This window comes from Lepisma saccharinum, chromosome 20, assembly GCF_977018435.1.
Source record: "Lepisma saccharinum chromosome 20, izLepSacc3.1, whole genome shotgun sequence".
Classification (NCBI taxonomy): Eukaryota; Metazoa; Arthropoda; class Insecta; order Zygentoma; family Lepismatidae; genus Lepisma; species Lepisma saccharinum.
In genome coordinates, this window is record NC_139248.1 from 25314480 (window position 1) to 25327872 (window position 13393).

A 13393-nucleotide genomic window follows, 5' to 3' on the forward strand; every position below is an offset into this window, starting at 1 on the left:
TCACCCTCTCGCACTTTACCATTAAGCTCACCATGAGTAGCGAGTACGCCATTGTTGAGGATGAGTGATCTACACCACCCAGATTCGATCCCAGTTCCTTATGGAACGTTACGTGGTGGAGATTCGGGGCATCATGTTGTGTACCCTGTGGCTCCGGACCTTCGGGAACGTTACGCTATATCCTCTCACATTTTCTTTGAGGGGGGATCAAGTCATCCCTGACAGGGATAAAAATAATTTTCTTTTGGCCGGGATAAAATTATTTGTGTGTGTATTGGGGGGGGGGTCCTGGCATCCAAGGGCGCCCGCAGGAGTTTTTTCTCAGGGGGGCAGAATCATACAATATTTTATTATTATTATATTATTTTATTATTATTGCTATTATTTTTGTTACTATTATTGCACTGTTCTACAAAACAAATCTGGAGGAAAAAGTTTTGATTCCTATTGCAAATTTTGCGCTGATTTCAAATCTGTATTTAAATTTTCTCTGTCAGGGATAGTCAACGAGTAATCGTGATTTTATTTTTTTCTAATATTCTTGCAATTTGAGGTGAGTATTGGGTGAACTCCTGGAATAATTTAATCATCCTGTATCTGTACTTAGTATATTATGTTTAAAATTTATAAATGTGATACAATATTTGCACACAGAATTGTTATTTAATACTTATTTATCAAAAATATAATAAAATTATTGCATATTATATTACATACTATATTATATCCATGCTCTATTTTTTTTGTCTGTTAGACATGCTTCAAGCTCTAGATTTTGCTGAGGTTATCTAATTTGATATCCTACAAAATGTCTTCCTTTCTGTTTGCTGCTGAAAGACAAGGCAATTTGTTTGAAAGACACTTAAATTCTCTTCCAGTTGTGTCCACAGCCTTTACAAATTATTTAATAAGGCCTAGCTTGGTGTGAAGTTGGGGAAGAGGAACATCACACGCTGAACATTTTCTCCCACTTGGTAATTTTGTTGAGGCCAATTCACTTTCAATATCTTCCACTAATGCTCATTATATTTAATAGATTTCTTCCATTATCTCATAGGTGTCTTTGAGACATTAGAAGAACGCATGAGCGTTTAGTCAACAACTAACATCGTTGCAGTCAGTCAGAATGTGGTCAGTTTCAAAATAGGCAATAAAAACATTTCCACGTTTGCTTAGGAAGCACATCATTTTTAGGCTTTTCTTTGGCATAGCTTGAGACAATGATTGATTGATTGATTTGCTTTATTTTACTTTGCTTTTTGTACCATTTTTGGCTAATTTGCGAAGATGTGGATGAATGATTGATAAAATGAAATTGATGAATGGACACTCACAAACATCCATGCCCAGGCCTGGATTCGATCCCGAACCCCTGGCGTCGTAGCGCGATGCGCGCCAAGGGGGCCGGCTTGAGGCAATGACCATATGCCATGAGAAATCTAGATAATTTTGATGGGCACGGGACAGCAATCGAAAAAAGTATCCAAGCCTGTTTTGTGTAAAAATTGGTTAAGTGGAATTACACCTACAATTCTAACTGGAACCGGGAGAGCAAAACTGCGTCCCATCAAGAATCGAACCCAGACTACTTGTTTACAAACCAAGGACGACAACGAATCTGTGCACAATGTGATAGTCACAATCTATTTATTTTTTTACTAATTCTTTACTTGAATTATGACCTCGTCGATGGCATAAAGTAACGTTGTCGCCTTGTAATCAAGGAGTCCTGTGTTCGATACCCAGTGGAGGCACGTAGTGGTTTGGATCCCACTTTAAATTGTAGGTCCAGTCCCGATTAGCCTTTCTGTGCATATAGTGAACTTTAAACTCAAAGTTGACTTGAATCATAGTATATATTTGCATGAAAAATTAATACAAAATCAATTGTCGGAAAATAAATATTGCAGTTCTAATACAAGACACGCCCATTAATTTGTTGAACAATGAACCATTGATCATAATAATTTTATCATTCAAGATTAATGTTTTATCAGATGTCATATCTAATTTGCATACACCATTCACTGAATCATTTCTGTGGTAAGGATACTCAGTCATAAGACTGAGTATAAAGAAAAAAGAATCCTCTCTCATTCGCTCTCTGCCTCCAACACACGCATACATGACGACTGCATCGATTAAAAAAGCACTCAGTGAGATTTAATTGCAATACAAAGATTCTTAATTTGATGGGTTCGTCCCTGCTTTTATGCAATTTTATATTCACCATCGCCCCTTTTCAATTAAATTATTAAATTGAAAGGACATAATGTCATTCATTGAGCAAAACAATACCTGAATATAATTTTCGTCACAGTGTCACTCCTAGAACTTTTCAGTTCTCATTATCGAGGTAAGCGGCTATGTAGTATTAAATGTTAATATCCATCCATCGACATGAAAATTGTAACAGTTAAAAGTTGTTCAAAATATTGGTCAATATTAGTGTGTAAGTGTAGATTTTTACTCCGATTGTATTCATCAATTTACACAGGATTTTGAATTAAAATATTCAAGGATTACACGTAACGATCTTTAGAATCTTTGAAAATGTAAAGAACTCCAAATGCCAGATATTTTTTCCAATCGAATTTACTCAATACGTACACAAGAATATTAAAATATATGTTTGTTACATAATCACAAAATCTAGTTTTCATGCACAATTGGTACAAAATATAAAGAAAGTTTGAAGTTTGCATAACTCCGCGAAAGAGTTGCACCAAATTATGTTGAATTTTTGGATCAGTAAGGTTATTGTTTTAATGTATTGAGAATACGTACTAGCACAATAATTCAACAGAAATTATCCCTGGTCAAAAAAGTGCTTTTTTAATCTCTCTCTAATTGGCAAGTAATACTATAATGTCACTGAAATTTAGGTTTATAATCTCAGATGTGTCAGTTTTAGCTAAATAGTTTTAATAATCTGAGAATAAAATCTGCAGAAAGGCACTTATTAGCTTATCCTAGAAATATTTTTATGTAGCAAGAAAAATTGCGTTAACCACATACATAATTTGAAATTTCATTCTAGATTGTTATTGTTCTTATTCTATATTCAAAGCATGTTGCACCATACACGTAACTTTCAAATCTTTGAAATAATTACTCTTTTTGCAGATTGAGAGCAATGAACAGTAGCACGTATACTTGTATTATTATTATTCAAGTTCTGGTTTCGCAGTCATCAGCAACTTTGCAAGAAAACAGTGATGTGTGCATTAAGTTACAGAGCTTCGAAAATCTGGCACGCAATGTCATAGATAGGTATTTTCACCATGGAGAGTGCATAGTTGTCATTCTCGAGGACCTATCAGCCAACGAAAATGCGTTTTGGTACTCGCAACAACACCTATCTCCTGCTGCAGTACTGCATATCAGCACTCTCAGTATGGATATTGAAGAACTTTTGTTCAAATTGTTGAGTATAGATTGTGATCAGTTTGTTAACATTAAGGGTAATGTATCGTACCTCTCGGAAAAGTTATACAGTGTGTTTGGGCATGTAAAACATAACAACAACAAACGATACGTATTTGTTCAAAATACTCACGATCAATCATCACCAAGCGAGAGATTTCTGCGAGTATCACCCAATGTCATGATAGCTCAGGAGAATCATGAACATGGTGGTTATAAGTTGTACGGGTATGGAATTGATAACAGGCTGATTCCTGGGAAGCGATTTTTGGTAGACAAATGGAACGGGACGAATTTTGTCAAAGATGTAGACTTGTATGCAGATAAATTTTCCAATTTGCAACGAAAGTCCATGGTGCTCATAATGGTCGACTATCAGCCATACTGCTTCGTTGCTGGAGATTTCTACGATGGCTCGGAACTTCGTTTGATGTTGGAATTTTCACGGATATATAACTTCACTTGGGAGATTAAGGTATCTGGAGAAGGTTTCGGGGTGTTTCAAGACGATGGTGCGGTCACTGGTCTACTGGGAGCTTTGTTCAATGGTAGTGCTCAAGTTGGGATCGGTGGGTTCTACCACACGAAATCGTTTGTTGATCACTTCGAACTAACAACACCTTACATGCGTGCAGGGATAACTTTTCTCACCCCTAAACCCAAGGCAATTTCTTATTTGTGGCATGTGCTCCTACCCTTCTCAACCCCTCTGTGGATAGCTGTGATAGGGTTTTCTTTGTTCGGAGCGTTTCTCTTGCACTGGTTCTCTGTGATCGAACACAGACTACTTCCACACAAGGAAAGGAGTCCATATCAAGAAATCGCATATGCTGTGATGAACGGGATCAAGATCCTAGTAGGGACGGGGGTGAAACGACCAAATTACACCTCCGTACGCAATTTGATCACATGGCTCTTCATGACGTCCATGATGCTCATCACAGCGTACAACTCTAACCTCATATCGTTCCTCACCGTTCCACTGTATCTGAAACCGATCGACACCGTTAAAGATTTCGCCGATTCGGGTCAGGAGTGGGGTCTGAACGATCTAGCATGGCTGATTCTGTTCAAGAACGTTACCGATAGCAATGTTCAGAAAATCAAAGACAGATTTCGGTTCCTGCAAGACCTCGACGAATTCAATGCCTTGGCTGAACGTCGTGAAATATCCGTGTTGGTCGAAAGACTTACTTGCGGATACTTCACTAATGCAAACTTCCTCCATGAGCACGTGCTCAACGAGCTCTACCTGATGAAGGAGGACGTCCTTCGCTTCTACGTCGGTACACTGCTGGAACGCATGTCACCCATTGTGGATAAGTTCAACCGTGTCCTGGTGTGGTTGCGTGACGCTGGGATAATCACACAATGGGGAAAGGAAATCACATACCAGTACAGACCTAAGAAACTTCAAGTAGCCATGTCCTACGAAATACGACCGGAAAGTTTCAGTGAAATATCTTTACAGTATTTACAGGGTGCTTTTGTCTTGCTCTTGCTAGGTCAGGCTACTGCAGTCACAATATTTCTGATGGAGTTGTTGTATAGTTACGTCCTTAAGAAGCTGGAGAAGTTTCTTTAAGTCAATCAGAGGATGAAAAACAGCGTTGAAAGAATCACAATAATTCTGAAATACAATATCAGCAAAGACAGTTACAAATCGTTGGGAAGTATCCACTGGTTTCAGCAAAATCATCCCACTTAATACAGTACTAATACCAATAGACTGTACTTAATATGTGTTTTTTATAGAAATGATAGTGTAGGTTTATCAATAATAGAATACACAATTTTCGTTCTGCTCATCTTTCAGCCAATTTCCCTTTCGTACATAGTCTTGCATATCAAGAAAAGGTGTTCTACTTCTAATCTAAGCTAACCTAACTTAACCTAACCTATCCTAATGGTAAGAGACCTGTAGGAAGGCCAAGCCGAAGATGGAGGGATATCGTTGAGATGGACCTAAAGGAAATCGGTAAGGACGGAAAAGATTGGATTGATCTTGTCCAGGAGAGAGACAGATTCTGTTGCTGCGGCCATAAACCTTCGGGTTTAAGAAGGATAGAGAGTTAGTTAGGATCTTCACTACTTTTGCATTAAGATACAAATTGAAGCTTTATTTGTTCTCAAACATATATTGAATTTCCAAGTTCACTTTGTTTTAATGTTGCAAAAATCTTTAATACAGACACAAAAAATTCCCATTAGTTAATTACCTATTCATACCGAAATATCGACAATTATGAGTGTTAAAATGACAACAGCAAGAACTTAAATGCAATTTATAATAGCCCTACATCATAAGTACTTTCAATATATGGGTCCAGATCTTATAATTATTAGTTGCAAATTGTTGGGATGCTGGTATATTTCATTGTGCAATTCGTTTGATAAATTCAATGTCTTGTAACATACATGCAATTTTGTTATAATAGACTATACAGTCACGTAAATGAAGTTACACAAGTGTATTTGTTATAATTGCTCTATATAATGTACAAATGAAATATGTTGGAAATAAAAATATTGAAAAACAAGTCTTTTATCACACTGTGCAGCTCTGTTTCTACTTCGTAGATATTCCCACCGAGAATAAGACATCTTTACTCGGCTTCGAATTGGACACATGGCCAATTGCTGGAGAGGTTGGACCCTTAAATGTGTCGTGTCCGTAATGTCATTCTAATCTTCCCAGCTGTTTATCGACAGTGTTTCAACAAGCGTTTTTAGCTTTTTGAGAAGAGCTGGTTTCTTCCACAGTTTGCGAGGAAGCTTTTAGTATACTCTTACCTCTTCAATCCGTTGTCTGTTTGTCCAATGCAGGTCCCTTTGAAGCCTTGCACTTAACTTTTGCCAAGGGGCTTTTTACACACCCTTTTTTAACTATTAGGTAAGTATTGTAGATAAAGGGCTATTTCCCCGCATACATTGAAGAGTGAAAAATGGTCATACGTGCCGACGCACCCAACATTTTTAATCAATCAATCAATGATGTGATAAAGACATTCAATTTTAGACCACATTTGAGAGAAAATGTATGGAGCAATTCCTCGAATTCTGAATCTATCACTGCACATCGACAACAAATGTTTTCTCCCCAGTTGACGTCAGCCGCATTCATCAAAATCACCTAGATACTACATCCTGTCTCGATAATCTGTGGAGCAACGCCACGCATAACGGTAGAGAATGGGAGAAAGTAAGTGAACGACTGGTAACTGCAGCCGCGTTTCTCCCTCCATGCACTCACTTCCCCTCTCACGCGTTTATTGGTCGATCACTCTCGAGTCATCACTTGCGCAGATACTTGTTTTTGTTCGTTTGCTTCACAGACTCCTGAGACAGAGTGTACTATATTCTGTGGCGTAGTACCTAACTGAGCAAAGTGAGCAATGCACCTTGATAATTCGCTGAGCGAAGAGAGCAATGTTCCTTGAGCACACAGATACTTTAGTGAGCGAATTGACCAATGCTCGTTCAGCGCTCAGATACTTTAGAGAGCGAATTTGGCAATGCTCTTCAGCGCTCAGATACTTTAGTGAGCGAATTGAGCAATGCTCCTTCAGCGCTCAGATACTTCAGTGAGCGAATTGAGCAATGCTCCTTGAACATTAGATACATTGGTGAGCGAATTGAGCAATGCTCCTTGAGCGCTCTTATACTTTGCTTTGAAACTAGGAATACTTCAAGAAATCCTTGCTCTATCCAGTATTGTCGAAACGTTCAATACATGATCAGTTAACTTGTATTGTTTAAGCCTGTGTTAAAGGGTGATCACATAGAGCCCCGGAAGCAAGAACTCTTGGATTAGTGTCCCAAGAAAGCCACCACCTTTATTGCAGTGATCGATACAATAGAGTGGTTCATATTGTCTATTGAGGTCATTCTACGTCGCTTTCTATCTCTTGGATTAATCACGACGACGTGGAAGGACAGATGAATTTTTTTTTTTTTAGGGAGGGAACCCCCGAAGTAAGCCCGCCTCCACACTGGCGGTTTCAGGATTCGTGAACAAGGGGTACGATAAGCAAAACAGCGCCCCCCCCGTACTTATACAGAATGAAAATCGATTACACAGTTTCACACCGTCTTTTATATATTACAATACCTTTACCAATTGACGTGACTAATGTACAATTTACTGCAAAAGCGAAGCAGATGCAAAACCAAACCTATTTTTGTTAACATTGAATTCCCATAAATTTAAAATTTCCTGCTTTTCCGTTGATCTATTGATAATTTTGTACAATAAAATTTGCTCATGGATTTCTCTTCTAGTACTTTAGAATGTATTATCCTATACCAGAGGCGCAAACCACGAATTTTTGTCTGGGGGGGCAAGTGTCAGGATAAACGTACCAATAATAATAATGCTAATAATAATAATGTTATTATTATAACATTATTGTTTTTGTTATTATTGATTTGCCTCGCCTTTGTGCCACTTTTGGCTAATGAGTGATGATATGATGAAATTGATGAATGGACACTGACAAACATCCAGCTCAAGCAGGGATTCGAACCCGGGACCAACATTATTATTATTATTAGTAGTAGTAGTATTATCAAAGACGTTATTACTCTCGTAAATTATGCAGAACGGGGGTAGAAGTTCGTGCTATAGCATTTGTGTTCGAACAAACTATCTGAATTATTATTTCAACACGTTCAATTTCACATTAATAATGGAAAACAAGCACGCAAACTATTTTTGAAAGACAGAAAATGCTTGATAAATGCATTCCAAATAATATTCTATTTTACATTAACATATATAACTTTCATGCACGATATATGTTTCACACATATGCAACATGGAGCGACGCGGACCCTAAATTGTGTACGTATTCAAGGTTTCTTTAATACATATTATATACAACATATACTATTTAACTGTTAAATACATTACACAACAATTTCACAATAAACCAACAGCGAAAATTACATAAATTGTGTCTCAAATGTGGACGCTCCATTTCCTCCAAACAATTATTTGTGCATTTAAAACAAAATAAATTAAGACAAGTCTTATTTCTCTGTCTGGTAATTTACAATGTATTACAGAGAACAAAAAAATATTGCAAGCGAAGCGAGCAAGAAAATTTTTGGATCCAATTTTTTTGCAGGCTGAAATCAATATTGATTAAATAGGGCGCAAATAATTTCACGGGACGCCAATGCATTCTCTCTTTTACAACATTTGTGCCTCCCCGATGGTGTAATGGTAACATCGTCGCCTTGTGATCAAGGGGTCCCGAGTTCGATACCCGGTGGAGGCACATGGCACAGTGGTTCGGATCCCACTTTAGACTGTATGTCCAGTCCCGATTATCTTTTGTGTGCGTAAATCAATCAATCAATTTTACAACTTATTTTCGTTTAGATCGTTCGGTGTCCAGGGCCGACTCCCGCCGCCCCCTAGCTACGGCTCTGAACTTGATACGACTATGTAAAGCAGCCATTGCGAGCGAGGCGAGCAACAAAATTTTACGAAAAGTATTTTCATTTGCATAAAATTTGAAGTTGTGGGCGGTAATTGCCTCCTGTCAGGTACACTTGGTCGTCAATGTTTGCCCCCCTTGCCCCTCCTAGAACTCATTTCCGTCCAAGGTTGGTGGGGAGCAATGCTCTCCCTGCCCCCTGTGGTTGCGCCACTGTATTATACTAAATTTTTCCTAGCAATTTTATATGTAGTATCTGTATGACGATTTTGTTATAAGTTTCATAATACAGTATTGTATAATTAACGTAAGAACTTTTTGGAATATACAGCACTAGTAAAAAGGATCCCATATTATACAGGCATATTTCTATATGCTTCTAACGAAACTATTAACATTTAATTATTAATATTTAATAATTAAATAATGTAATAAATACCTCTATATTGTTAATGTCTTTTGTATTTGTTATAATAAAACCAAGTACATGATACGAGGTATTACATACAATATTTTTTTCAATATGTGTTCCGAAAGACGAAAGTTAACTTATGATCGATCATTGATTTCTGTCCTCCTTTCCAAAATATTACCATCCACCTTACACTCTACGGCTACGGTCTGCCTTCATGTCGCTCCGGCGTCCATGAAACAACCATTGTACCCCGCCACCGGTTCACCTCCACCCTCATACATTCGAGGGTATGCTCTTGTTGTCTTGGTGACTTAGACTATACCAGGACGTCAGTTGCAATGAATTTCAACGGTGCCTTTATTTAACTATATGTTACCACCATGTAAGATTACAATATAAAATACATACTTTTAATAAATGCATATAATCAAAGAGAAATATTGCATGTCCAGACACAATGGAGTGTGCGTTATATTGCATGAGATGAATTATGTGCGTAAGGATGTCGAATCGACCCTTCCTAATAGAAATATGTATCATACATCGTTGGAAAGGTTTTGAATCAAGGATTACAGAAATGTATGATTTAAGGTGAGGAAGCAATGGAAAGTGTAGAAAAATGTATTATTAAGTTTCGGAAACCTCCATTATAAATTAAACATAATGAGCGTAATTTACGTGATGTAAGTTAAATGCTTAATTTGTGATGTTAGGCTTATTGGGTTTAGTTATTTTAGCGTAAATAATACATTTCTAGTGTATTTATGCTAAGGGAACCAAACCTAACGGACCTAACCTAACAACGTAGGTATTCCTCGAGTAATGTGCCATAAAGGAGTCAGGATAAGTAACACAACGCTAGGATAACCTTGAACAACAAGGTAACCAAGAGCATACGGGTCCATCGTGACATACTCCCCCTCGATTTCGGTATAAAAATTGCCCCCCGATTCCGGGCTCCGCCCCTGGGGTAATTGACCTTCCGTCCCCTACCGCTACCGCGGCCCCGCCTCCGCTACGCTACGGCTACCCGCCTTTTCCTATAGAGTTCCCTTAAAGGCATGTTAGAACCTGCCCAACACTATTTTAACGAATGAAAACATGATTTAAAAAAAGTTGAATCCTAGTGGAAATTCGCATATATATCCACGTTGAAAACCAAAGTTCGACCTGGCAATACTGTGTGTTTACAACATGGATTAGGTTAAAGGAAACCATATATGGTAAGTAATGTAGTAGTATTTTTTAAAATTATTTTATAGAAATGTAACTTCAAATTGAGAAATGAACAGTGGCAATTCGAAGTGTTACATACGTACGTACTATTAGCGAACAATATTTTCTTTTACTTTCAAACGGTAAAACACAGGATCGATTGTGCTTTCTAGCCATTATGTGTTCTGGTGGCCAGAGAAGAGAGGCATAACTTCGTGAGTGACGCTTTGATTTATGTGACACTTACAGCGAATACTCCAATGTTTACATTACATTTATAATATTTACATTAGTGACAATAATACTTTGTGAGTAATAACAGTACGCGATTAATTATAGACCAATACATAATTTCCCACCAACCTCAAATCGTCACATCGACATCAGTAATATTTAAGTAACATTAACTTTTAACAATTTCCTAATTTGACTAGTTACCATAATACAAATAGATAAAGATAATGTGTTGTGAATTGATTGTTAATAGTTAATTGTGCATTCCTTTAATAGTAACATAGCAATTTCGGAAAAATTGCTGTGCTACTTACTTACGAGATGGAATGGACGAATTAGCCAAACCATGATACATTAATTAATTAATTATTTGGTCAGGGTTTGAACCTGGTATCTCTGGCTTCGCAGCGCTTGACACGGACCACTACATCATGGAGGTCGGCCTCATATTGTCAAGAATGCATGCAACTATGTTTTGGCATTGATTTCTTGAATTTTTAACAATGATCAATAGGGCAAGGATTTTCATGACTTAGCATATTTATTTTGATAAGGGTGATGTGTTCCCTAAATACAGCGTTATTAAAAAAGAATGGTACATAAGTAAGGTTAATTTATTTGTAAGTGAAGAGAGATACAAAAGCAATTCTGGTGGGAAACAAGAAAGGAAGGTTGTAAATTTATAGCCTGTGGTTGTAGTTGACGTAAAATCCGCTAGAGGCGCTACTTGTTGTTGATAGCTAAAATGGCAACAACGAAGGTAGAGCAAGCTGACCTGGCCTCCACGATTCCCAGATCTGACTCCATGCGACTTATTTTTATGGGGGTTTGTGAAAGACACTGTGTACGTTCCTCCATTACCACAGGACCTGGATAATTTAAAGCAGCGCATCTCTCATGCAGTGGAGCTGATAACCGAGGATATGTTGGAACGCGTCTGGCAAGAAATGGATTATCGTTTTGACATCTGTCGTGTTACCCAGGGTGCTCATATCCAACATTTGTAATTACCCAGGTAAATTTACAACCTTCCTTTCTTCTTTCCCAGCAGAATTGCTTTTGTATCTCTTTTCACTTAAAAATAAATTAACTTTAATTTCGTACCATTCTTTTTTTTAATAACCCTGTATGTAGAAATTCATATTATGAAGGATCTAATTAAATTAAGGTGCTTCTTAAGGGCATATTTCGGCATATTTAGCAATTTCTGTGTGATAGAGCATATTTTAATGGATTTTCGGTCATATTCAGCATATTTTTGCTTTTTCAAGAAATACTTGTATAGTAATCTTCGAAGTGGATTCGATCTTACTCCCAGCTTCACACAAGTTTTTTTTTTCTGCAGCAAAATCTTTTTCATTTTCATTTGAAAATTTAGAGAAAGTATTCATTGTGGATTGCAACTCAGGCCCCATAAAGTGAACTAAAAATAGTATGTATATGAAAATATCTCAGCATTTGGATATTGATGTTTGAAACAGTTCAGTTATAAGGGCATATTTTTCAAATTATAGTGCATTTTGTACAATTTTAGATCATAAGACCATATTTTATTTTGCATATCTTGGTGATTTTTAGGTCATAAAAATCCTAGTCCTAATGGTCAATAATGATGTGACCAATTGTTATAAATTTTCGTTGCTATGTTTTCCGTAAAGCAATGCTAGTAAGATATATCCATCTGCTGGTCATGGAAAATGGAGTTTCCTCAGGTTTGAATATTCTAGGATTGTGGAGTGGTAACTTTATGACGTGAGTTGAGAAAAATTTAACTATTTCTTTCCCATTTATTTGCACGTGTGTTATTGTGGCAGAGTAGGATAGATAATGTTGCCGATAATGAATCTACGTATTTTTACATGAGTTACTTCACTCCATTCCTTCGTTGATATCAGTGGCGTGCATACAAGATAAACTACCGAAGCATTGCTTCAGAATACATTGCAATAACGTAACAATATATTATGTCATTATAATCACACGATTAGGGTAACTTCGGTGAATAACGCCACCAATTGGTCATTTCGTTCTAGAACTCGTACATTTTTATTGTTAGGAACATGAAACTTACATGTATAGGAGAATGAACTTTCCTCTATTGTGTAATAATAAAACATTGATTGCACTGTTATAATGAAAGCAATAAAATACTAAATTCTGTGTTCATGCAAAATGGCGTTATTTCCAGACCTGTCGGGTAATAACGCCATGTTCTTAATTACAAGTAAAACATTCACATTATCTTAATTACAAGTAAAACATTCACATTTTCTTTACTAAACTGTACTAGGAAAGATAATTACTGTAGTAAGTTATTAGAAAAAGCATGTCTTTTTTTGTCTTATCGCGATACCCAGTCCCTCAAAGTTCTGCGAGGAATTTGGAACAAACGTGCAGCACATGCTATCTTCATCCCTTGTTTGATGACCGCCATAGCTTGCCTCAAGTCATTTACTGACCATTTGGCCCGTATATTTCTACATTTCCTCGCCATCTGAAAGAGGAAATTAACCATTTGTACGCCTCGAAAGTAACTGAGAAAGGATAAACCTATTTTCGAAAACAACATTTCCTTAAATTTGAGTTTAAATTGAGTGGCGTTATTCCCCGACACGATGAGGGCGTTATTTCCCGAAACAACAGATTGCAGCTTAACCAA

General features: G+C 37.1%; 1 protein-coding gene across 1 annotated transcript; it reads left to right on the plus strand.

Moving 5' to 3' along the window:
* Positions 1–3136: 3136 nt before the first annotated feature.
* On the plus strand, positions 3137–5011 carry LOC146003390 (ionotropic receptor 21a-like). The gene has a single exon (XM_083141672.1). It carries the CDS (start codon positions 3137–3139, stop codon positions 5009–5011), a length of 1875 nt encoding a protein of 624 aa, XP_082997798.1.
* The last annotated feature ends 8382 nt before the right edge of the window (positions 5012–13393 follow it).

Coding starts and splice junctions, on each gene's coding strand:
- LOC146003390 (XM_083141672.1), top strand. CDS start 3,137: ATGAACAGTAGCACGTATACTTGTATTATTATTATTCAAGTTCTGGTT.